At 35.7% G+C, this 25,556-nt stretch overlaps 3 protein-coding genes across 3 annotated transcripts; 2 read left to right on the top strand and 1 right to left on the bottom strand.

Moving 5' to 3' along the window:
- The first annotated feature begins 122 nt into the window (after positions 1-122).
- Positions 123-6,165, top strand: tmem176 (transmembrane protein 176). Its single transcript, XM_056739228.1, has 6 exons — positions 123-253; positions 2,710-2,820; positions 2,999-3,055; positions 3,300-3,395; positions 3,501-3,617; positions 5,532-6,165. Exons 1-6 carry the CDS (start codon positions 128-130, stop codon positions 5,544-5,546), a joined length of 522 nt encoding a protein of 173 aa, XP_056595206.1. The 5' UTR covers positions 123-127; the 3' UTR covers positions 5,547-6,165.
- A 2,744-nt stretch (positions 6,166-8,909) lies between these two features.
- On the top strand, positions 8,910-10,817 carry tmem109 (transmembrane protein 109). Its single transcript, XM_056734536.1, has 3 exons — positions 8,910-9,340; positions 10,010-10,112; positions 10,235-10,817. Exons 1-3 carry the CDS (start codon positions 9,143-9,145, stop codon positions 10,588-10,590), a joined length of 657 nt encoding a protein of 218 aa, XP_056590514.1. The 5' UTR covers positions 8,910-9,142; the 3' UTR covers positions 10,591-10,817.
- Positions 10,818-12,001: 1,184 nt separating this feature from the next.
- LOC130411304 (uncharacterized) lies at positions 12,002-21,701 on the bottom strand. The gene is made up of 9 exons (XM_056735803.1): positions 21,533-21,701; positions 17,613-17,655; positions 17,108-17,356; positions 16,640-16,924; positions 16,331-16,524; positions 15,992-16,075; positions 13,052-13,144; positions 12,779-12,856; positions 12,002-12,580 (listed from the first exon to the last, which is right to left on the bottom strand). Exons 1-8 carry the CDS (start codon positions 21,554-21,556, stop codon positions 12,800-12,802), a joined length of 1,029 nt encoding a protein of 342 aa, XP_056591781.1. The 5' UTR covers positions 21,557-21,701; the 3' UTR covers positions 12,002-12,580; positions 12,779-12,799.
- Between the last annotated feature and the right edge of the window lie 3,855 nt (positions 21,702-25,556).

The raw sequence follows: 25,556 nt of genomic DNA, 5'->3' as shown, positions 1-25,556 counted from the left end.
ATCTTGGCTTTGGAATTGCCGCATACATTGGTAACTTAAAGTTTCAGGAGTTTGGAAATCATCAAAAGAGTTTTTACGCAAACCCCTCATCGCGAGCTTAAACCTAAAAAAGAAAAGAAAAAAAGAAATGTCTGTGACAGTGTCGACGGACCTGTCAGTGACAACTGCGCCATGTCGGGTGGAGGAAAAATTGAACGATAAACGAAATGCCTTGCTGGAAAGCTTACGGAAAGGGGAGCCCAAAATATTTGGGGTGAGTGAACTACATTTTGTCTGATTTATTATACTCTCCATAAAACTAACGGTTTATGTGTCACTTAGCCTACTCCTAATAAACATTTGACTTCCAGTAGGAAAAACACTGGTGTATTAAAGGGATACTTCATCCAAAAATGAAAATTCTGTCATCATTTACTCACAAGTTGTTACAAATCTTTATGCATTTCTCTGTTCTGATGAACACAAAGAAAGATGTATAGAAGAACGCTTATAACTAGAAAGATTTTGCCCCAAATTGACAACCATCAGTGGCGGTTCTACATTGAATCACTCCCGGGCGAGATCCGCTCTGGGTGCCCCCCCATCTACTCCCACCCATCCGAGAGAAAAAAAGCCATGTTTTACCATAACTATATAAGTGTAAGACGAACCTTATATTTCTCAATTGCACAAATCCTTCAACAGAACATTTTAAAAACACAATTCTGCACAAATCAGTATAAGTTATCAGAACTTAAATATACTCTATGTACATAAATGTTGCAACATATGTACATGATGTACATATGTATCATGATGTAACACGACCAGAGAACAACAACATTAAAATATTAAGAATAATATACAAATAAAATATAGAAAAAATATTCTAAATAGCACAAATCCTTCATCACACAAAAGCAAATCTAATTATTACACTATTGCACTAAGAACAGAAAACACAAACTAAAACCTGACCTTTCTGGCCTTCCTTAATGCAAAATCATCAATAATGTCATCATACGAAATCTGCCCCCTATTGAGTTATTGATACTGATGATAGGAAGGCCAGTGAGCTGTTCTTGAGACATGGTTGACCTCAGGTATGACTTGATCAACTTTTGAAAAGCTCCTCTCTGCTTGAGCCACAGTGACTGGCAGAGTAAGTGTAATCCTGAGAGCAGTCCAAAAGTTGGGGTAGATCTCTGATAGATCCTTATCATGCATAAAAGTGATAAAATTCAAGGAGGCTGATGGTTTTTGATGGCTGACCAGTGACAGAGGATTCTCCAAAATACTTTAGAAGTGCCCATGAATTTGCAATTGAAATTGACATCAAAAGACAGTAGGCTACAGTATAACTCTTATGAATTGCAAATTTAAATAAACATGCCCTTACATGCCAAATGTCTGTCATGACTCATTAGACGCTTTATTAATCTAATCTAAGGGAGGAACAATTAGCTCCTTGGTTACTGCCTCAAATTATATTCTTTGTCACGCAACAGAGTTATAGCAAATGTTTGCCTTTGAACACATCCAGACATATGTTAATTTCGTTGGCTAATTACAGGGCCCAACATTAACCCCAATGATGGAAATAAATAATAACTTTACTTGTAACAGTTTTGTTGCAAAGCACAATCTTATGGTGAAATTAGATCTCGTGTTTGTTGAGTTAAGACCGAATTATTGTTGTATAAGCATCATAGCAAGAAGGCTAACAAACGTAAGAGTTAACGTTACCACCCATTAACATTAGCCCTTCATTGATGATGGATAACGTCACCGTAATCATACAGAGAGAACGTAGTTACATACCTTTATCTTTTGCTCCTTTCTCCGCTTCTACTTTGATTTTTTCTTATATTGGGCACCTGACGGCTTAAACCTTTTTCTCTCCATCGCTTTCATGTTTATCTGGCACTCGACAATCAAGACTAAACCACTTCACCTCCACATAATCGTTTTGGATTAACTTTTTTTATTAGCCATTTCACACACAATGCAGAAAAAAAACGTGGAAAAATAGGCCTGTGCTTTAAAATTATGAATGAAATGTGCGTTATTTAGAAGAAAGTCAAGGTGTGACTGATTTTAGCCCACTAAATGGGCCCCCCTCCTTGTCCGCTCCATTTGGGAGAGGTGAACTGTCCATCAGGGGATCAGCCCCTCCCCTTTACAGTTTTCACACAGCTTCTGCGCTTCTCAGCAAGCAGGGGCGGCGATTTGCCAATTCCCCACACAGACAGTTATATTATACATAATAGAAACCTGCTTTGCGGCGCGGATTATTTTTCTTTTTCAAGTGCTTGTGCCGCCCCCCACGTGTCGTGAAAATTTGGCGCCCCGGGCGGCTGCCCGGTTCGCCCGTGCCTAAAACCGCCACTGACAACCATAGTATAGGGAAAATTACAATGGTAGTCAAAAGTGCCCCAGAACTGTTTGCTGTCCTATTTTCTTCAAAATGTCTGCTGTGGTTAACAGTACAAAAAATAAATAAAGTTATTTTTTCTATGTGAGTCAATGGGGGGCAATATATGTTTGTTATGAGCATCCTTCCAAATATCTTTCTCTGTGTTCATCAGAACAAAGACATTTATACAGATTTGGAACAACTCCAAGGTGGGTAAATGATGACAGAATTTACATATTTGAGTGAAGTATCCCTTTAAGATTTTTTTCCTCTCTCTCTCTCTCTCTCTCTCTCTCTCTCTCTCTCTCATGTAGGTCTCACAGATAGCACTAGGATTGCTGATCATCTCCTACTCTATGCCTCTTCTCATGACTGAGTCCTCACTAATAATTAATATTGGTGTGCCATGGTGGAGTGGCCTTATGGTAATGTTAAGTTATAAATGTTATGGATGAGTTATTTAAGAAAAACTTAAATTGTGACTCCTACCTTGATAGCTACATTTGTAGTAATGTGGGTTGTGGATATGAGATCCGTCTGTAAATTAGGTATTTGTTTCACCTATTACTAAACTTTATTATTTGTGTCCCTCTTTCCAAACAGTTTGTCTTTTCAGGTGCAACTGCAATTGCAGTGGAAAAGAATGCCAGGTCAAGGACGGTGAGTTAGACCTTTCACGAGACCTGGAAGTTAAAAAATATTCAAGACATTTGCATATGCAGTTCCCCTTATCGAACTGGATCATAAGCAATCATTTAACTAGTTAAGTTTTAAAATCAGCAGGCACATGCTAACAATGCCCACTAGTCTTCCTTAAAACATAATTAAATTAAGATGCGTGCTTACCTTCCACTTGCTGGACTGTTTACGAATACAAAGAATGATAACTTTATGCTGTATTTAGCTCACTGTTTGCTTGACTGTCTCCATCGTGGCCATAATCGTCTCACTCATTGCGCTTGCCCTGTACTACATTGACATCGGACTCAACCTCTCCAGCGTATGTATTGTCAAGCTTAGAAAGGCAATTCATTATCTTTTCGATTAATTATCTTTTCAGGGAAATTCATATACACTGACCAATGAAAACTCTTTCTTTAAACAGAATTTCAGCACTGCCGTAAAGAATGCCATCTCAATTCTTATTATGGTCCAGACAGCAGTGTCCTCTGCTTTCACAGCTATTCTGTATAAAGTAAAAAATAACACCTTTGGTTATATGGTAAGCTTTTCTATAATTCAGTGGTAAGAGCATTGCGTTGTGTGTTCGATGCCAGGGGATTGCACATACCTATGTATAAATGTATAGGCTAATGCAATGTAAGTCGCTTTGGATAAAAGCGTCTGCCAAATGCATAAATGTAAATGTAAGATGGGAAAGTGAAAAATAATCTCTTTAAAAAAAACCAGTCTTAGAATCTGTTTATGGACACAAATATTTAGGTAGGTATAACTGCACGCTGGAGCGCTCCAAATGGGGTATGGACTCCAAAATTGAGCTGTTACCACGAAAAGGGGATGGAGTCTCCACTGTGCATACGCTGTGCAGCACTGCATGAAGTAGCACACGCCTATCTTATATTTAAGCATGATGAGTGCTCCCCCCCAGAGTGGTTAGATTTAGGGTGAGTGTATGGAAGAGGTATATAGAATGACATAATGGGAAACAGGTTAGTCCCCCCCAATCTGGAGCGCTTTTGGCTGCAAACATTCACCTTTTCTCTTTTTTCGTGTCAGTCAGCACAAACTTTTTTTGTGTCACTCAGCACGAATTACAAAACACAGATGTACGTATATATATTTATAACATGATATCAAAAGAAGTCGTACATATTTAAGGACGTGGCTAACCAACACCTTACCCCAAACCCTAAAAATCGCGGCTCACTAAATCGAGTTTCGAGTCAGACGACATCACGCAGGTGTTTTTTTTTCAAGTAGGGCTCGTTGCAGGTTGGAGTAATAATGCCTTTCGGGCATGCCGAAAGGCAGGGGGCGTGCCAAAAGGTTTCTCATTGGTCAAAGGTGCTCGTCCTTGGCAGACCCATTGAGAGAGAGAGTTCTGCCAACGTCAGTCTAAAATGCTGGAACGTCACATGATTCATGGAGCCTTCAGACAGTTCCAGGAAGTTATGTTTTCTCTTTAAATGCTTTATTTCTTTCATTTTTTATTCATCAAATGGCTTTCGTCTTTAAAGGGGTTAAAAGTTAACCTCAGATGGTCTGTTTAGTCGCAGCTCCATGCGTAACTAGTAACTTCCAGGAACTATTAAGAGCATGTGTCACATGATTCATGGAGCCTTCGGACAGTTCCAGGAAGTTATGTTTTCTCTTTAAATGCTTTATTTCTTTCATTTTTTATTCATCAAATGGCTTTCGTCTTTAAAGGGGTTAAAAGTTAACCTCAGATGGTCTGTTTAGCAGCAGCTCCATGCGTAACTAGTAACTTCCAGGAACTATTAAGAGCATCTATCACATGATGCATGCAGCCTTCTATATTGCTAAAATATTAGCCAAATATTACGAGCTGGCAAAGTAATGACAAAGACCCACCCTAACCCTGTCACTAAACCTAATGTCACGGGGCAAAGTCAAATCATAATAAAGCGTACGATATATTGATAAAGGCGATATATATTTATACATACGAAAGATAATGAAAATATGTTAAAGTCGTGCTGGGTGACGCAAAAAGTTAAATAAAAAATAAAGAGGAAATTTGTGTCAATGAACATGAATCAACAGATTACATTTTGTGACATTGTCACAAATTCCCGAGACAGTTTTGTTAAAAAATGTCATGGGCCCGATCAGTTTTTAAAATGCTGATTTATTTAGTGTTGTCTGTAATTGATTTCTTAAATCTTCCATTATTGAAGAATCATTGTAAAGGGATTGGTTTGCAAACGTTGTGCTATCAGAGTGTTTCGGTAAAGAGAGCATTAAGAATTTATTTTCTTTTAGCTCAAGACAGTAGAAAAACATTTTAGTTGGAATGTAAAATACTGCATGTTATATTTGATAAACATGTTATACATGACGTTCAGAAGGCTAACAATGAAATTAAGCCTTCTGTTTCTTTCCAGATTGTGAAGAATGGTCAATTTAATGGATTTTCTCTCACTTTCTCTTTCAGGGAATTAATGAATGACAACTTAAGCTTTATCCCCAAGAGAGACTTAAATTACCTAAAGACATATTTCACTTATGTATATACTTATGTAAAATTACCTGTGCTTACTAATAAAATTACTGCAGACTGTTGTACCTACAAAGCAAAGTACTATGCAATGCACATGAATGTTTTATTGTCCCCTGCGGTGAAAAGTTTTTGATGTTGTTTTTATGTTCTGTTTTTTATATGGTTTAAGATAAACCATGTGCAAATTCATCTTTATTTTCTTGTCTTAAAGACGGTTTAAAAAATATATATTTAAGGATGTATCAATATCAACATAAAGAATACATTTGTTACATCATTATAATTACATTTTACATTGTGTCCTTTGGAGGTTTTTTTTGTACCTTATAACGTCGGCTATAGACTGCATATCGATTAACTCCACTACATTTGTCAAAATTGCCACAAAAGAGATACATGATGTATCTCTGGTGTCAAAACATTCACGTATTGGTCTGCTTAAAAGTTTGCTTAAATGTCAATCATTTTTGAATGTGGAATCATTTTCTGTGAATACTGCTCATTAAATGAAAATGTTATCTACCCTCTCTCTATAAGTGATATAATAAAGGGTCTTACTGACAATGCAGTTGGTTGGCTTCTTTGTTGTGAATTTGCTCACAATCATTGTTTATTTATTGCTAAAATACTTGGGTATTTGTATGTGAATGTTTTATTATAATTTAACATTGGGATGTACTGATGAATCATGAGAAACATTTGAATGCATCCATTCTGTTAATGTATTTTACATTATACATTCTTCCTAGTCAAATTAAACACACAAAACTGATTAATACTCTCTCTCTTTCTCCGTAACACTTATCAGACAAGATGTTACTTTAAATGCCATCAACAAAGTGCATATATTAAGTTGGTAGTTAGTGGAAATTGCTGCAAATACCGCTTCTTACCAGCCAAAATATGTGACTGTTAAGTAACGCAAATTTCTGGATTTGTCACCTCGACGTAACCTGGTGACGTAATCTGCTGGTCGTTATGGATTCAAAATTTTGTGTTGGTAACCAATCAGTAATTTAACTATTTTATTATATATTCTTGGGTGGACATGCAGTACAATTAATTTAACTTGACCGGGAGTTTTCGTGGTGGGCCACTGCTCTTGATTTGATCCCTTTAAAATGCCCTCGTGTCCATTGTCCTATGCTCGTTCGTTATGCGTGTTTGTTTCCATTGCTATGTTGCCTTGTCTCTTGCTTTGTCCAACTGGAGTTGACAGTGAAAGTTTATACCAAGCATTGTGCTACGGCTGAACCTGATCTAATCCAGGTTGGGTTTGTCTGGTTTTGTCAACTCAAAACTTACTCTGCAACTCAGTGTTTGTTCTCCTCGCTTCGTGAAACAGGCCACGAGTGTGTTAAACAGAGAGAGACACAAAATATGCAAAACCGGGGATCATGAGGCTCAGGATTAAAAATCGTTCCTTTATACCCAGGGCTTGGAGAAAGCGAATGACATGTAATTTAGTCATGTATTTAAAATACAAAATTTGAGTTACTGTATTTCATTACAGTTATTTTTAAATGGGTGGTTATCAACTTATAGTTACATCCAAAAAGTATTTTATATTACCAAAGTGATTATTTGAGTTTTTTAAACATTAATATGCTTTCCTTTACCTCAGTGGTTAGAGCATGGCTCTAGCTAATGCCAAGGTTGTGGGTTCGATTCCAGTGGATTGCACATACTTAGAAACAAATGTATAGTATAATGCAATGTAAATCGCAATGGATAAAAGTGTCTGCCAAATGCATAAATTTAAATGTTATTAATATAAACTGTAACAGGCAATTAGTGTAAACAGCAAGCCCTGATTCTCCGACTCTGACAATCTGCAAAAGCATCCTTTACAACAGTTTTGTCTAAGTTTCACACCCCTTGCCGAATATGCAAAATGTGAATAATTTTAACAAAATAAAAGGTATCTGGGTTGATGAAATCGCATGTCAATTGTATTTAGTACTGTCCTGAATGAGCTATTTCACATAATAGAAGTTTACATATACTCCAGAAGACAAACTGCCAGAATTTATACTGATTGCCACATTATAATATGTACATATCCTTGAATCTTTATTGTCTGTCATTAACCGAATGATCAATTACTTTTTTCATGTTTTGTGATAGTTGTTTGTGAGTGTCTTGTTTTTTAAAGTAGTCACAACTTTTTTCGACTACATGGAACATTGGCACACGTGTAGAGATGTCCATGATTAGTGATCTGACCAACTTTGGGTTCTCTGGAACCAACTCTATACACCACCACCAGTTCAAATATTCAATATTCAAATGCTAGTAACTCCTGAAAACAGTACACCTGATTACTCTCATCATGCTGATCACATTAAATATCATACATTAAGACTCCACCCATTACAGTAGTAGCCATATTGAAAAGTACAGTATTCTGTCTTTTTGCTACTACTCCTACAGAATTTATCAAATTCTTCCCAAAAACAGCTTGTGGCACAACACATGCAAGCAGAACAGAAATATTTTTTTGTATTAAAATACATTTTATCAAACAGTATCAAACCCTATACTAGACTTTGATGATCTTTCATTCCTCTCAAAGGATACTTCACATCTCATTTCCCTTTACTGCCATAGTAGGGAAAATAAATACTATCGGAGTCAATAGGAATCGGATCTGACATTTTTACAAATATCTTTAGCAATTGTTATAATCTACAGAAATTATAATTAATTTACATAGGTTTGGACCAATCTGAGGGTTTGTAAAGGATGACAGAATTTTGGGTGAAGTATCCCTTTAAAATGTAGAAAATATTTAAGATGATCCTATTCTAAGGGATCTTAAATTATACCATTATTACCTTTTAAAATGTTGAAGTAATTGATGTGCTGTAGAAATAGAGAAATTCATTCATGATTTAAAGTGATTCTACACGAATACCTGACTGTTTCCAGGAAAATCAGTTTAATGTCTGAGAGAACATGTACGGTAGATGTTCACCTGTCATTTGTCTATAAAACATACTATGAAGTTTGCTTTTAACGCTAAACACTAAGCATATTTTATTACAGTGTAGCATACTGTAAACAACAGATCCTGGAAACAAAGTTGCAGACATATGGCACTGATAATATGACTTAAGAGCTAATATTAGGTATCAAAAATTCTAAAGAATCATAATAATTTACATAATAAACACAGGAAATTTCATGAGAATATAATTTTTTTTATAGTTTATTTTCTCCAGTCACTTCACACTCCAGTTCAGCTGGTGGCGGTAATGCGCCAAAAGTTGTCTTGCCCACTGCCAATAAACGTTACAAGAAGAAGTTGTAGATTAGGAAGACGACTGGGAATGATGCATCTGATCCTTCAAAACAACGTATTCTGACTCGGATGGGAAAGATGCTTATATAAAACTCTACAGATAGGTTCTTAAACAGAGACTTCATTTAGCGTTATAATTTTCATGGAGTTTTACATGAAAACTAGTTTCGTGATGAACTATTCGCGCACGAATTGAACTCTTGGTGAAGTCGGAGGGAAGGTCCATAGATTTCTTTCAAGCATGGGACAGTTGCTGTATTTTACAACATTTATACTTTTAGTGTTATATCCGTTTTTACAGCCGTGTCACTCCTTAGAATGGGATAATCAGTCCAGTTCTCTTCACAATGTTCGCTCCATTGTCACAAGTTTTTCCGAGGAAGCCCAACGTTACCTGGTCTCTATGATGGGTGAAAGGGTAGTGGATTCGTGCCTGAAGGTGAGCTCATTTTGCCAAGCATGCAACTATGACTAAATTTTCAATATTACCCGACAAAGTTCTTTAAAAGGCAAAAACATTTCTCAATATAGTTATCGCGTTAGTGAAGCATTGTTTGTTTGCCGATGCCAAATTTGATATTTTGATTTGATCAATTCAACAATATGAATATTACTATTTGAAATAGCATAGTTTTACTATAAATGTTATTGGTAAACTGTTTCCCATGAGGAGACAATTCGGTTTTATTACAAATACGGTTAAATTGGCTCATTGGTTTCATTGGACGCACACGCTGGCCCGAAGTTAGCTTCCCGTTTGTGTTCGGTTACAATACAACCATTTGTTTTATATTTATATGAATAAATACTCCTATTTTATTGTATAATTGTATGAAATTAATGTAAAACTACCAAACAGTTATTGATTATTCTCGGAGGTCTAACGGAAATTAAGTTTTTGCCACATTTGTGGTTTCCCATGAATTATAATAAATAATTATAATGAAATTAAACCATAGTTAATATTTGAAAGTGCCATATACTTTTTGTAAGGGACATATACTTTCTGGGCACATTATGTAACTTTTGTGTAATTTCTATGATGATGCTATTTATGATCACAATCATCATTTTAATTATTGTATATTTGCTTACTCCTTTGCATCAGTCTGCACGCAACAGCGTGACGTTTCTGTCAGAAGCGGCGGCGGCGGGACTTAACGTGCTCATCGGATACCTTACTGAAATTTTGCAAGCTGCAGGAATTGACGGTAATTGTACACAAATCTACTTGTTTATTTGCTAACTACCTTCTATTTATTTCTATTTGATTTGTTTAAATTGATGTAAGCAATGGCACACGCTCAAAGCATTTCTCCATGTGTCTGTACAGTCAAACTTCCCCTCCAACAAGTAACTCCAGAGGGAGTGATATTTGTTAGTCTGTGGGCCATGGTTGCTGTGACTGCCTACTGGATAATGTCCCTCATCCTGCGGTTGCTGGTGGGAGCAGTGAGGCAGGCGCTGTGGCTCCTGAAGGTCATCTTCACTGTTGCTATGTTTGGGTTGATTCTCAGCGACGCCGGTGCTTCTGCAGATACCACAGCACTTAGATTAGCAGGACTGGTGTGTGTTTGTGTCCTGTTAGGCATAAGTGGAACATCTGGAAAGCGAGATACACATCTAGAGAATAAAGTCAAGATGTTGGAGAGACGGCTGAAAGATATGGAAAAAAGCAGAGAGGAATAGGAAATCTTCACCCGGTTCCCTTCCTTTTTCCAGCAGCATTTCGATATTTATAAAAATGTTTGGTTAAGAATTTCATTCTGTAATGAGAAAGGCATTTCATTTAAACCATGTTTTTTGTTCCCTTTTACATTATTCAAAGAAAAGCCATATTGCAAAATGTATTTGAACAGTGTTTTACAATCTCAAAATGTGACACACAAAATAAAACTATTCAATTAAAATGTCAACTGTCTTCTTACATAAATGGAATCTATCTTGTCCACGATGCCCAAAAAGTTCCATTGCAAGGTTTAGATCCAGTTGAGTCTCATATTAGTTCAAAGTAGATGATAGACTTTTGTCTTTAGGATGATCCTATAGATGTGTTTATGTCTGTTTATCTCTGTAAATGGTAGATTATATGATCGATTTTGGTATATAATGCTCAAATGTAATTTAAAATGTTGAAATTAATGTTTTTTGACACCCCATAGTGAAAGCTCCTAAATATTGTTTTATTCTTTGACATGTCCTAAGTGAAAATCAAAATATCAAGGTTATATTTTCAAAGAATGTTCTTTACATTTTGTAGAAAGACTTTACAGTACACAGTAAAGTGTGCTGGAACAAGTTCCGATGTACCTGTAAAATTGTGTATAAAAGCAAATCACATTTACACTGCAGTTCAACAGAAAGAAAGTTTAAAATCACAAACACAATGTTTAAAGTTTAAGCACCTTCCTTTTTCCCTTTACAAACTTTTAATTACTAAATACTGTATGTGCATTTTCAGTATGCTTAACAAATTATTAATATTCTGCAGAACGAGTTACACAACAGATATTTTGTAGAACATTATTTATATTTATGTATTTTCATTTTATTCTCTATTATAATAATTCCATCCCCAGCAATTTTTTTTTTCTTCTGTCTTATCTATAAAATCCTATTCCATTTGTGCCCACTTGCTCTCCCTTAGTCTAAATCTAATGCAATACGATGGTAATTATAAATGTGCACATCAGACTTGATTCTGTGGAATCTTGAAATATTATTTAGTATTGGTTACAAGTATTGTTTTCTTAATAGTCTTAAATATTTATTTAAAGTTGAGAATTTTACACAAAGTTTAACCCTAACATTTTACACCATGTTATTGTTTGTTATTTTCATCTCAGTCACTATAATGCCTATGCTTCTAACAAAAGATTTGTAAGAATGTTAGCAACTGACAGCTCCATGACTAGTAGGGAAATTATTATAAAAAAAATTTTATAATACAAAATAAGATATTTTGAAGAATTTAGAAAAGCAAAGAGTTCTGGGGCACTTTTGACTTCTATTCTATTTTTCCTATGGTAGTCAATGATGTTCCAGCACTCATTATTCGTCAGGATGTATAAATGTACACAGGTTTGGAACAACTCGAGGGTAAATGATGACAGAATATTTATTCCAAGGTGCCTTAGGCATAAAAAGATATAAAAATTCTAACAAAAAAAAATGAAAAAACATTGAAAATTGAAAAATGCATAAATGATTTATAAAAAAATATCAAAACAATTACTTTTCACTAATAGTTCTTTCCTTGAGCTGACAACAAAAGCTGGCCACATAGCAGACAATAACCATGCAATTTTAACAGTTCATATCTACAGACATCGCAGAATATATGGAGAGGTATGAACAGAATTACATGTAACATCTTTGGAAGCTGTTTTGCATAGTAATTACAAACAATCTACAAAGTACGCATTTTATTTAAAACAGTGAAGACTGGATTTCCAAAAATTCAAGGATTTAAAAGGAATTAAAGAACAGGAGAAAAATACAATTCTCTTTACTTGATAACTATTACTGACCGATCTATTTTTAATAATCGGCAATATACAGGTTTAATAAAACAGTATAGATTAAACCTTTTAAAAGTTTGGGATTTTGCATGTTTGCAGACAAGTACATACATAGTAGAAGAATTTCCGAATAGTCTGGAGAAACTGTGTCCATCACACTATTCATAATAGAAAAAGACAAATATTAGATTTTTGCTGTTGAAGTCTTAAAGTAACATAAGCAAAACATAATCAATTTAATTGAAAGGGTCACAAAGCAGATGAGAAATATCACAAAGACTAGAATATGGGTGCAGAAAACTAAAAAATAATAATATGAGACTTGGGTTTTGGAGCTGTCAGAAAGAAAATGTTACCTCAGTCTGAGAGTTTTACAGTCATGCAGTTGTGGGATAAAGCCCAGGTGAAGTGTTGTTCATCACTGGATTGTAATTCTACACAAACACATAATTAAACATTACACATGAGAGGGTGTCATTTGCGGGCATGTTTCAATACAAGCAACTATGCTTTAGTACTGTATAAAGTATGTATTTCCTGCAGAGTAATGATTCAGTCTTCTTTACGCAAAACATTTCCAACTTTCTGTAACATTTTATTTGACAAAACAAGTTATCAGAAAGATGTACCACAGATGCAGGTGGGTAGTACTGGTTTGGAGGAACATTCAGCTGGGGGGGCTGGGCTGGGGATCCTACAGGTCCAGGAGGATAAACAGGGTTCTGTGGAGCATCCTCAGTATTAAAGCCATAGACAAAATATGTTGTAATTTTGTGTTTCATGTATACATGTCTGTGGTGCAGAACATCTAGAAACACTTTCAGTTTCACTGTGTTGGGACATTTATCTTCGTTGTCCACAAAAGAAAGCTTATATTTAACATCTACAGTAAGATACAGACAAAACCCTACATTGACAGGTGAGATTACATATCTTTTAACGCTGCTATTTAAATCTGTTTTATCAAGTAACACTTAGAATTCACCTTAATAATGTATCATACAGTAGACCTACATTTTAAAATGTATAAGCATTTTTAATACTTTAATGTATGGCTGTCAAAAGATTAATCGTGATTAATCTCATCCAGAATAAAAGTTTGTGATTACATAATATATATCTGCGTGCTGTGCATAATCATTTTGTATTTATTAACACACACACTTCCATTCATATATTTAAGAAAAATCTAAAAATTATTAAATATTTATATATAATTTCAATTGTTGGTAAATATAAATAAATGTGTTAAAAAAACATAATTAATATGCACAGTACATAGACATACATTATGTAAACACAAACTTTTATTCTGGATGCGATTAATCGTGATTGAATGGTGAAATGCCCAAACACTAATGCATCTTTGTTGTGTCAGTGCTTTAAGAAAGTAAAAGTAAATGGTGAACAGTACAAAACCTTTTGAATTAATTAAAGTGACCAAAATCAATTTCAAACTTCATGACTATCTTTTCTTCTTTGTTCTATGACAGGAATGTTTGATAACCTGTTGGTGGGAGACAGTGTCATGATTCCACTATCATTTCATGTTTATTCGTGTTATTTGAGTGGAGTCATGGCATAACCTATGGTTTTATGTGGGAAAGACATAGTTCTTTCTCGTGTCTCGTCATTGTTCCCTACATCACGTTCCTCGTCAGCCTCTCCTCAGTGCTAATCCCCAGCAACTGTTTCTTGTTAACGATCCTTTGTCTGTTTCCCCTATAAAGAGTCCTCATGTTCATTGTCCTGTGCTTGTGCATTGTACTTGTCCTTGTACCTGTGCTCTTGTATCTATTGCTGTTTGCGTCGTCCTTGTTCCTGTTTCCCCGTAAATTGTAAGTGATAGTTTTGTGGTTATTTCCAGTCTTTGTTTTCTAGTTTAGTAAGTCAGTGTTTGTTGTTTAAAGTTGATATATTCCTGTCCTGTTTTCCCCCTCGTGGGTTTTTGTTTTGCCTGTTTTGTTAGTGTTATTTGTCAATAAATCCTTGTTACCACCTTTACCGTCTGTGTCTGCCTGCACTTGGGTTCCCACGCCATGTCTACCATGAGTTTTCCTGACAGACAGGGGTTGTTATGTATGCCAGAGGTTTATACTATCCTGACCACAGAACCACTTAAACATGGCCCTCAGTCAAACCAGAGTCAGGATTGAGATGAACATTAGATTTTTAAATGTACACTTAAACTGACTAAGTTTTAAACGGACTATTTTTTTTTTATTCAGTCTTCTTTATTTAGAATCAGCTTCTCTAATGTATTTTGTTCACATTTCTGTAACCTCTGGAGGTATATACCTCAGTTTCTGGGGAAGGTTGTGAAATGTCCTACAGTAACATAAAATATAATCCTCACATTCACACGTGTGCCATATTGTACATTGCCCTCTTTAACTCTGTCAGAGTGCACAGATAGTTTCTCTTCATCGTGTGCTTCATCCTCATTAATAAAGGTAAACAGTATTCTCCTTGGCTGAACTACATTGTTATGTTGCTAATATTTGCGCATAATTATTTCTTAAGAAACAGGGAATTCCATCTATCCATACTGAACGCGATTGGTTTTGCAATGCTGACATCCATGTGCACGTGCGTGTGAACAAATCTTTGCTTCAGGATCAACGCTTGAGTTGACAAAGAAACTCCATGAGCTGCTTCATTGCACCAACAAAGCTTGAACACGTTGGTTTGGTTTTGTCAACCCAAAACTAATCCTGTAACCTTGAGTTTGTTCAGCAACATTCATGGTACAGCCCCCTGCTCTGCACTTTTAAAGCCTACTGTACGGTATGTAAATATTATGTCTATGATATTTAATTTATGTAGAGATGGTTTGCTATTCTGCATTAGTATTATATTAGAATTAACCTTTTTCATTAGGCCATCATACTGTGCCGCAGAAATTGTCCGTGCAAAACAAGCAAGTTTTCCTCAAAAGATCTGGATTACCGTCACAGGTAAATAACATATCATTTATATTCCGGTTTCTTGCCTCTTTTTCTATTCGGTATTTCTGGTCAGTTTTAAGGGGATTTATTTATTATAGTTTCCTAAAACAATGATCCTAAAACATCAAAATAAAATTTGTCCAAATCTTTGGACAATACACATAACATCAATATGAATCTGAATGATTGATTCTTATCATTTTGTGTTTTGTCTATCATTTATGCAATAAATATTTAATGGAGAATCATGGTGTTGTTCCATGTGTTATGGAATGTTGTTATAGTATAATGTGTAATATAATAACAGTAATTACAATAGTATTAATAATAAAACTGAAATGGTGACTAGAAAAGGGTTCTAAAAGGACGTCTGCTAGTTCTTTAATGCACCTTCAAGAAAGGGTTCCAGTTTGAACCTTTTTAAAATGGTTTCCCCACAGCTGCAATCTCCAGGAACCTCAAAAAGTTCATTTTTGAACCTTTTCTTCTTAGAGTGTACATAATAACTTAGTCTTAGAGGGCTATATATACAGTATCTAAAAAAATAGTTTGTTTAAAATTTTAATTTAGAGCTCAATAACAGATTTTTTAATGAATAGATGTGTGTGTGTTTGAACTCACAGGGTAAGGAGAAACAGCAGGTTGTCCGTTCCATTGTGTTGGAGGAGGATATTGAATCTGACCTTGGACTGGAGTCGGATAACACTGAAACATAAAAATAAAATAAGAAATATTAACTGATGTCTATGACAAGTGTAGAGTAAAAATGTAAAGATACATATTTTTTCTTTATTGGTTTTCAGTCTGAAAAAACTATTTTCAAAATCTGTCTATTAACAAATATATTTACTTCAAGCTCTTTTGGACAGATTGAAGCTAAAGACAATAAAATGTGCTGCTGTGTGAAGTTTGTGATATGTATGTTACCCTTATTTAGCTACATGATTCAGATTATTTTACCTGTGAAGGATCAGTCACTGTCTGACACATTGGTACAGACTCAGGCTGGGCATTAAGGCTGTTGGTATTTGCTTTGTTTGATTCATCATCTTTACAACAGAATTTCATCATGCAGTAACAGCAGATAATGACCGGAATCACGAGAAGAACCAGAGCTATAAGAGCCTTCTTATTTGAGGAAGGACTGCCGCGTTCTATATAGAAAATGCAAAGCCACAAGAGCACAGATGAAAATACTATTTAATAAGAGGTTACCCAAGGTAAATTTGTCTTATTTTCACAGCATTTTGGATTGAATGTGATTCTTACCAACTAATATCAATGTACTTTTTGACACAATTTGACGATTTTGATCTCTGAGTATGTATTCGCCCCAATCTGACACATTGACATTAAGCAAATTGATGGTTTCACTGGTTACTTTAAGTCGGTTGATGTAGTTTGGGTCTCTACTAGCCACTGGCTCTCCACTTTTCACCAGGGTGACAATTAAACCATTGCGGTTAAAGAAAAGTGTGGCATACTCCAGCTTAATTCCATCCAGAGGTATGTTGAGAGTTTCACCTGCGGCACGGTTAATGCTTCTTTTAATCCCTGTAAGGGGGAGAATGACAAAAAACATTAAAAACAAGGCAGCGTTGAAAAGACTAGCAACATTTTATTGATTAAGATTTACATTCCTCTCTATGTGTGTGGCCCTACATATTGGAGAGACAATAAAAGCTGTCTTGACTTGATATGAGGGTGGTGTAGGAGGAAAAGGATTCAATCACTTACCCTTGACCTTCACCGTGTATCTGGAGATTTCGTTATTCCATTTATTTAACAGAGTGAATGTTCCCGCATTACTAAATGTAACATGCGACGTAACATGTAATTTCCGGCCTATAAAGACTTTACCATCCCGTTTCCAGATATTTCGATGTACTTCCCCATCAGCAGAAATGAACTTCACTGCCTCTGTCCTATCTGGCATATCCAGAGTCAGATCATTCCCATGGAATATCTCCTTCTGAGTTGCATTGACTGCACACAATAAGGGGAACATTTCTGATACATTTACTCACAATGAAATAGATTTAACATTAAATCCTTTTTCTTGAAGATACTGGGTACATAAACTGCAATGACAACAAATAAAGTTTTTTTTTTGTTTTATATTTCACATGATTTTACTTGTCTTGCAGTTAAAAATTTTTGACAGGTATACTGAACTTTCAGCCTTTTCATCATTTTAATGTTCTAAGGTTTTAAGAGCATGGAAATGTGTGGAACTACTCACCTGCGAAACCAGCAGCTGCAAGAACGATCCACATTTTCAGCATCTAATTGAGAAGAGATGGATTAATATTGGATATTTGTGTGGGGGTGGTTTTAGGACATATTTCAGGGGGCTGTTTTTTTTTTTGATTTATTGAATGTTTATTTTGATATTACAATCTATATCTAGAATCCAACCCCCATATTTCTTTATTTGATGTACAAATCTGTACTGTATGATCTTTCTTGTTTTAGAGTCTTATCTTATTTATACAAACTCTGTCTGCAGCTTTTTAATTTACTTACATATTTGTTTTGTTTATATCTGATTTTACACGAGAACCTGCATTTTATTCAAGTTATACAACAGTGACAATGAACACAAATTTGTTTTCTGTAATGCGGTGTAGACATGGCTGGAAATGAGGGGAGATTTCTCTTTAGATAGCTCATGAGATGAACAATTGAACATTGTGGGAGACTTGTAGAAAGACTGTGGGGTTAAAATTGAAGTTATGTGTATAATATATTAAAGATGGGCCATATAAATATGCGACATGAATAAACACATAGAAAATAGTATCTCTCTTCACGCACTTCTTCAGCAGAGGGAGTGATTCATATTTCGCGTCTTTTGCATGCTGCTTTGTGAACCGGAAGCTGCGATTGGTTTACATCAGTATTCTGAAACATTTCCGCGTGAAAAGGGATTTCAAAGGAGAAGGTTAGTGGGCGTGGCTTGTTCAGAAAGTTGTAATCTTAATGCTACAGCATTTTGGAGGCCCCTCACAGCACCTCCATTCCCTCCACCTTTTAGAATAAACAACGTTTTTTTATTATACTGTTAAAATGAAACAATTTTAACAAGTTCATGATATATGATATAAATAAAATAGTAAGGCAGTCGGGATTTAATTTTTGGGGTGGGGTTGTAATAATTTTACTGTAACGCAGCCATTACTATTCCGTTAGGCGATTAGGTTTAAAATGAAAAAGTAAATGAGTCCTAGTTCTATGTGGGATTCAATTCTGTGTTCAGGGGGGGCAGTGTCCAATTACAAGTGGGTCCCCATCTTCTGAATTGAAAGAATCGAGGGACATGCTAAAAGCAGATCACTCAAAGCTACACTAAACTTCAAGACGGACGACTACAAAGTAGGAAGTGTAGGGCGTCACTGCCCGGCTCGTCATTGTCTGATTGGTTGCCTAATGACACGACCTTATGGTCGCTGGTAGGGGGCTGGTATAACTGAGGGTTGATTTGTGAAGTGTGTTGAACCTTTGGGCTAAGAGGGTGTGAAACGTTGTCAGCGGTACCAGTTAGGTGTGGCTAATTAAATTACAAAACGGTCGGATTCTATGGAACTGGATGTAGAGCTGTGTGAGAAAGTTGCGCCAGAGTATGATTTTTTGTGCCTGCGGCCTTATTGAAACGTGAGCAAACTGTTGTGCAAACATATTTTTATCCATTATTGTTACAGGAGCTGAGTGGCGAAGGGGAGTTTATGGTGGGGGTGTTCTCCCACGAGTGCTATGGTGTGTTGGTGTTTGCGCGTGAGCGTGTGTGCACGGGTGTAACCAGTGTGAGGTGCGGAGTGGTCGTGGCTCAGCTCCTATCCCCCTTTGGTTAGTTTATGTGTCTGCTGACCCAGGGATTTAAGGAGCGAAAATTGTGCCAAAACGTAACAAACAAATCCAGCATTTTGCAAACAAACGCAACCTTTTATGCAAAAGTAACTAAACTCTGAAACTAACCGAAAGCGTTTTACAAATACATAATGATTCTGTATACTGTGTTAGGCTATATGAGACCAGTCTTCTTTTGATTGCACTTATGCTTTTGTTGTACTTGTGCTGTCCCAATTGCTTCCATTACCTACCCCACTTGTAAGTCGCTTTGGATAAAAGCGTCTACTAAATGACTAAATGTAAATGTTATGCAATTCGAGAGATAATGCAATGGTGTAACATATAAATGTAATGTGTTTAAGTCTCTTAAACAAGTATTGGACACAATACTCGCGGCTGCCCGGGTGAGCATAGTTGACATCTCAACATTTGCTTCTTTCCGAGCTCGACCCCTCTTGAGGGAGAGCTCAAAGTCTTCAGCGTCGGATGCCAGCAAGTCTTCCTCCGATGCACGGAGCGACATCTCATCGTCGTCATGCATCGTTTCCGAATACGTGACTGAGGATCCGGACGGTTTTCCACCGTCGGTTGGTTGCCACCGTCGGTTTTTGTGCCTGCGGCCTTATTGAATCGTGAGCAAACTGTTGTGCAAACTTATTTTTATCCATTATTGTTAACATGAGCGATGGCTCTGAAGAACAAAAGGTAAATGAATGCTGCACGCCGTCTTCATTTTATATCGGATATCCGGGCTTGGAGACCGGCATGCAAATTTCAATAGCCAAATTTCATTGGCCTCTTCAATAGTAGTCAGAGTTGATAGGTTCTCAAGGGCGAACCCCATCTGTCGGATCGACACAACGTCGATGGACCGACAGAAAGGGAACGCAGTTGTTTCAGTCAGTCGTCTAAATGGTTTGTTTGCCATTAGCCTACTCCGGTTTAAAATGAATGGCTATTTCAAGCAATTGGGAACTTTTGCAGTAAAATAAACCAGCACAAAAAAAAACAGTAGTATAAATGTAAGTCAAAGACTTGAACAGTCTGCTGTTGTGGGAGATGTTGTATAACTTAGAAAATCTGATCGGTCACATTTGTGAGAAAATCAAGCTGAGAATCTCATTAAATGGTGAGACTTAAACCCATTACATTTATATATTACACCGTTGCATTATCTCTCGAATTACATTATGTATTAGTAAAACGCTTTCGTTTAGTTTCAGAATTTAGTTACTTTTGCATTAAAGGTTGCTTTTGTTTGCAAAATACTGGATTTGTTTATTAAGTCTAGATAAAAGCACCACATCCGTTTTAACGAAAATATAGTGTGCTGCTGTACAAGAAAGAGCCGCAGCAGTGCATGCTAGGAAGTGAAAACCACATATCGAGAGACCCGTCTGTAAGAAACAGCTTTACTCGACTGCAAGTTTGTCTATATATTCATATTTATTCTTTATACATATACATATGATGTAACCTGGAAAATAAATAATTATTTTTTATCATGATTTTAGATCAAATTCAAAACTGTTTAAACCACTATGATCAGCAATTATATAAGTAGTTAGGCATATATCAAGTTTCTGCAGTTGTCTTTCAGAAACAACAATATCAATCAAAGTTTGGATTGAATTGTGCTGGGAAACAGACTATAGGTTACTGTTTTTAAGGCACTATTTGTGACCTTTGTAAAACTGCTTTCAAACAAAATTTACAAATTCTTTTAGGGGAGAATTCACATTTTCCCTGAACAATTTATTTGAATTTACCTTTACTATTGCAAGAAAGCTATCATCATAATCATCACCTAAACCCTCTGCATTTTTAATGTTAGCCAAAACTTGGAAAAGTTAAATGAAACTATTTTTCATAATGCTAATAAGAAAAAAATGTCTGAACCAGACTATAATAAGGATCAATAATTAATAATTTCATTAATTTAACCATCTTCATAAACTTCTTGAAAAAACAATGCCACCCACACATATTGGAAGTAGGCAATTAACAGCCATTATATTTTGGAGTAAACTAATTCCTTTAAGCAATATAAAAAACAATTCAAACGACAATATCCCTTTTACTTAAATATAATGAAAAGGTAAAAATACTGAATGCAATATTTGTGTGCATGTTTTAACATATCTTATTATACCGAAGACCAGTATGAAAGGTTGGGATGCAGTAATACATGTAACGAGGTAATTGTTGAACAATCAGAATCAAAGACCAACCGTTTATAAATTCATAATAAGCATTGGTTTGCACTGATGTTAGCAATTACAACAGCAAAAGTACTATAGATCGAGTACTCACGATTTCTTTAATACTATGATGCATTTTTCCGATTTAAACTGACGATTTAACCACGATCAGAGGCAAAAGTCTCTATACAAATTGTGTTGTTTGCTGGATTGGTGTGTCTTCGAGTGGTTCCTGTGCTGGTCTGGTCAAGTTCCGCCGACGTTGTAACCCTTGTGTTGCGTGTTGGCAAACTACAATTTCCATTCAATTTATTTGCTCGTAACAAAGTCACGCACAGTGAGTAAAGCGAACATCAGTATGCCCCGCCCACTGGAGTCATTTTTCACTGGAACACCGCAGTGGTTTCTGTAACCGCACCATCGTTTAAGGCCAAGGTGTAGTTCTGTCATCAAACCTGTATAGATTTCTTTGTTCTGCTAAACACAAAACAGATGGATCTTCAAACTATTTGAAACATCAGAAGGTCATCGAGTAGCAGTTTTGACCAAGATAAATTCATTTCAGAACACTCAGAGTAAAGAGAGTTGTGCGGTTTTATTTTACTGGAAATGAATCGACTCTGCAAAGTATGCAGAAACTTAATGTTAAATAAAAAGTAAATGATTAAACTTTTGTGTCTGACTATTTTTAGGTAAATGAGTAATAAATAAAGTTGAATTATTCTTATGTAGATGAAGTTTGCCTGGTGGCAATGGGTTAAATCACTGAATTTATTAAGTAATAAACTGTATAATGTATTATGTAGACTTTACCCCATTTCTTTTAGGTTGTTATAGCTCATATTAAGATACCCTTTACTCAAAAATACCCTAAAAGATAGAATGTACTCTAACAAATTAAGCGCAAATTCTTACCAACATTGTATTGAGTAGATTCTATTGTTGTTGCACAATTGTATAAAGTCTTCAGTTTCCAGATTATATTTGTGCGATTCTTAGTGGTGGCGAGATGAAGCCCCATGAAGCAATGAACCTTTTCAGCCAAGTGGTTCACAAAACGTAACAGAACGTAACATCACTAGCAATTCTTGTTTAACCCTCATTATGGGCTTTTGTTTTGGTAGTAAAGTTTAAGTTGATTCTGTAATGCTGCCTGTAATTGTGTTCTCTTTCTTGGAAATCCCTGACAGCACTTGCTATACATCTTTATTGCTACAAATCGTTGTTGTTCTCGCTATGCTGTTGTTATTTTCTGAAGATGAATGAAACTCAGATTGAATTTGATGAAAAACTTTAAAAAAATGTATAAACTGTGTAGTTTCATGAGCTGTATTCAAAACAAAAGACTGTCCCTGATAGCACACAGAGACTGATCTATTTGATGTCTGAAATACATTTTGTTTCTTCTGCTTACTTGACAAATCGTATTAATCTTGCTTTTTTATTGGGGTCGTCTTTGTCTCCACTATTTTTCAAAAACAAAGTTAGGCCACTGCCATCACATCCCTGCAGAAAACCTAATTTCTATTAAAATATCATTACGGCTTATAACACTGATAAATAGAAGCATTCAGCTGTCTTTAAGTTAAAGAGACCATTTCAACATCTACAAAACTGTGCAGTATGTCTGTACTCTCAAGTCAGAATTTCATCATCTTTTGAACACACACACACACACACACTTGAATTCCATCATCTTTTGAACACACGCATGCATGTGTGCAATGCAAGATACAGAAGCTGCCCAAATGTATGCACGGAATTCCTTAGAATACATGATAGCTTTAGGATATGTATATGTGCAAACGTCTTCAAACCTGTTTTTTCCCAGGCTACACCTCTTCTGTGGAAGCTAGTTAAGAATGGGTTCACCACAAAGAGTTCATACATTTGCGGTTACGTCATGCTTAATTGTGAGGCATGTCGGTTCGGTTGTGCTTTACATGCACATATTTACATTGCTATACAAATCAATCAGGAAGAGGTTTACATGCAGCTTAACGTGTTTGAAGTTTAGTTTGTGAATCCCTTTTCAAAAAGTTAGATCAGATATGGTTGAGTTCTTTTTTACAGAGACATCTATGATGGAATTAGATCTCTAATATGTGAGTTGGGAAACATGCGTGGGCATGGTAAAGCTACTTCCCCTCTGAGTGGTCAAAATGGAATTTACTTGTGTGATGTTTATTGTGGGAGATGTTGAAAGTCTGCCAATTAGTCGATGCTTATCTTTATGTGTGTCACAGATGGCTGTGTGCTGAAGAGTTTCTAATCCATTAAAGTAAGTGGAAGAAACCCAGGGACATAATAAAGATGTACTCATGTTGAACAAAATGGTACAATTGACTTAAAGTTCCCATTAATTGAATTCATCATTAATTGACGTCTTTTATGAAGCTGCTAGTGTCTGTTTTACATTGTAATCCTATGGAGTAAAATTAAAATTATGCAGCTTCTCGCAATGCAAAGAGACGGTTGGTGTGGGCGTGGTCTTCAGATTATGACGCGTATCACTCTGTGTCTCCATTTCCAACTCAGTCCCATCGCGGATTTTGCATGTGGAGTCAAAAGACAAACTGCTGCAACCTTCATCGTATATTTCACACCACATTCATTGTTTCAGTTTTACATAATTCCCACATTTCCTCCCGTTGAGTTAAATATTTATATATATATATATTAGATTGTTTGTTCATTAATTCATATAGTCTGAACTAGCCAGCAAGCAATTTGCACACAATGGCAGACAGTGCTAATATTGTCGACCTGATTTTGGCAAAGCCATTAGAAAGTCTAATGAGTGCTGTGTTCACACGCTTTTTTAGCAGCTAAGAAAACGTAGTCAAGACTGAACACAGAGAGAAATGGAAAGAAGAAAAGTGGAAAACGGATGAAATCTTCACCTGGTCGTAAAATTACTTGCTCTCTTTATATTTGCAGCGATGTTCATATGAAATTGTACATATTATAGTGACTTTGAACTCAGAACCAGTTTCATCTAAACGTATTGAATGATTGATTTTTTCCCAAAGACTTTTTATGTATTGGAAAGTTTGCAGGAAGTGGGGTTGGATACATTACTGAGTAAAAAGTGTTTAAAACTTCTTTCTTGTTGTTGTTGCTTTTTCCACTATTCAAAAAAGAGCAATATTTCAAAATGTATGCGAACAGTTTTTCCCAGATGCGGCCCACATATGTGTGAATTTCACGTTGGCTAGATCTGAAACTTCAATTTAATTATTTGAATTTATTTAATTATTAAATCATTATTTTTATTATTGTTTCAGGTTTACGATACCATTTCCACATCTGTGTATGTCTTTGTCTTTCCTAATAAATTGTTCGGTTGGTACTGATTTCTTTTTGCTCCATTACATTCTTCATGTCACTTTATGATTTGGTGTTCGCTGCAACCCAATACTTTTGTCCATTTAGTGTGCAAGTAATTTAAATTATATTTGGAGATTGTATTCCACTAAATATAAAAATACCCAAAAAATTGTTCATCATTTACTGACCCTTTTGCCATTTCAAACCTGTATGACTTTCTTATACAGATCAAAAAATAAGGTATTTTAAAGAATTGTTATACTTTAATTTTACAATGACAGTACCCATTGACTGCTGACTGAATTTGTGTCTATACAATAGAGGTTAATGGGTACCACTGTTGTTAGGTAATGTGGTTTTCACAGTGGTTTTCACAGTGTTTCATTCAGAAAACATGTAGGTTAAAAAGCTGCAAAGGTACAGCATATACAGATTTAACTGTGACGTATGGTATTATATTTTATTATACATTTTCTTGCTTTCGACTCAATATAAGCCATGCTATGTGTCAGGAATGTTCGATGAAAGAACCCAATAAGAGAAGGTCACAAGGAAAACGAGTCAGCACATGACAGCAAACACAAGGGCATTAAAAAGGGAGACAAATGAGGGGAAATAATACAGGCATTTGGAAATTGAAACACTTACAACAAACTAACAGGGAGATTACACGAGGCAGGTGAAGGCAATATACACTAATGGGAAACACTAATGGGGACAGACGAGACAAAACTGACTGGGACAAAGACACGAACCAACAAAACATGAAAAACATTAAAAGGGGCAGACAATCAATAATAATAATA

Source organism: Triplophysa dalaica, chromosome 2, assembly GCF_015846415.1.
Source record: "Triplophysa dalaica isolate WHDGS20190420 chromosome 2, ASM1584641v1, whole genome shotgun sequence".
NCBI lineage: Eukaryota > Metazoa > Chordata > Actinopteri > Cypriniformes > Nemacheilidae > Triplophysa > Triplophysa dalaica.
Note: the sequence above shows the minus strand (reverse complement) of the source record. Positions and strands in the feature narration are given on the sequence as shown.

Bases quoted from the DNA above. Each gene is read 5' to 3' on its own strand.
- LOC130411304 (XM_056735803.1), bottom strand. From the start codon at position 21,556: ATGCATCATAGTATTAAAGAAATC. The intron at 17,357-17,612 runs GTGAGTAGTTCC...TATTGTGTGCAG, and splicing joins TGCAGCTGCTGGTTTCGCAG to TCAATGCAACTCAGAAGGAG. The intron at 16,076-16,330 runs GTAAAATAATCT...TTTATGTTTCAG, and splicing joins CAGTGACTGATCCTTCACAG to TGTTATCCGACTCCAGTCCA.
- tmem176 (XM_056739228.1), top strand. From the start codon at position 128: ATGTCTGTGACAGTGTCGACGGACCTGTCAGTGACAACTGCGCCATGT. The intron at 254-2,709 runs GTGAGTGAACTA...TCTCTCATGTAG, and splicing joins GGGAGCCCAAAATATTTGGG to GTCTCACAGATAGCACTAGG. The intron at 2,821-2,998 runs GTAATGTTAAGT...CTTTCCAAACAG, and splicing joins CATGGTGGAGTGGCCTTATG to TTTGTCTTTTCAGGTGCAAC.
- tmem109 (XM_056734536.1), top strand. From the start codon at position 9,143: ATGGGACAGTTGCTGTATTTTACAACATTTATACTTTTAGTGTTATAT. The intron at 9,341-10,009 runs GTGAGCTCATTT...CCTTTGCATCAG, and splicing joins TAGTGGATTCGTGCCTGAAG to TCTGCACGCAACAGCGTGAC. The intron at 10,113-10,234 runs GTAATTGTACAC...GTGTCTGTACAG, and splicing joins GCAAGCTGCAGGAATTGACG to TCAAACTTCCCCTCCAACAA.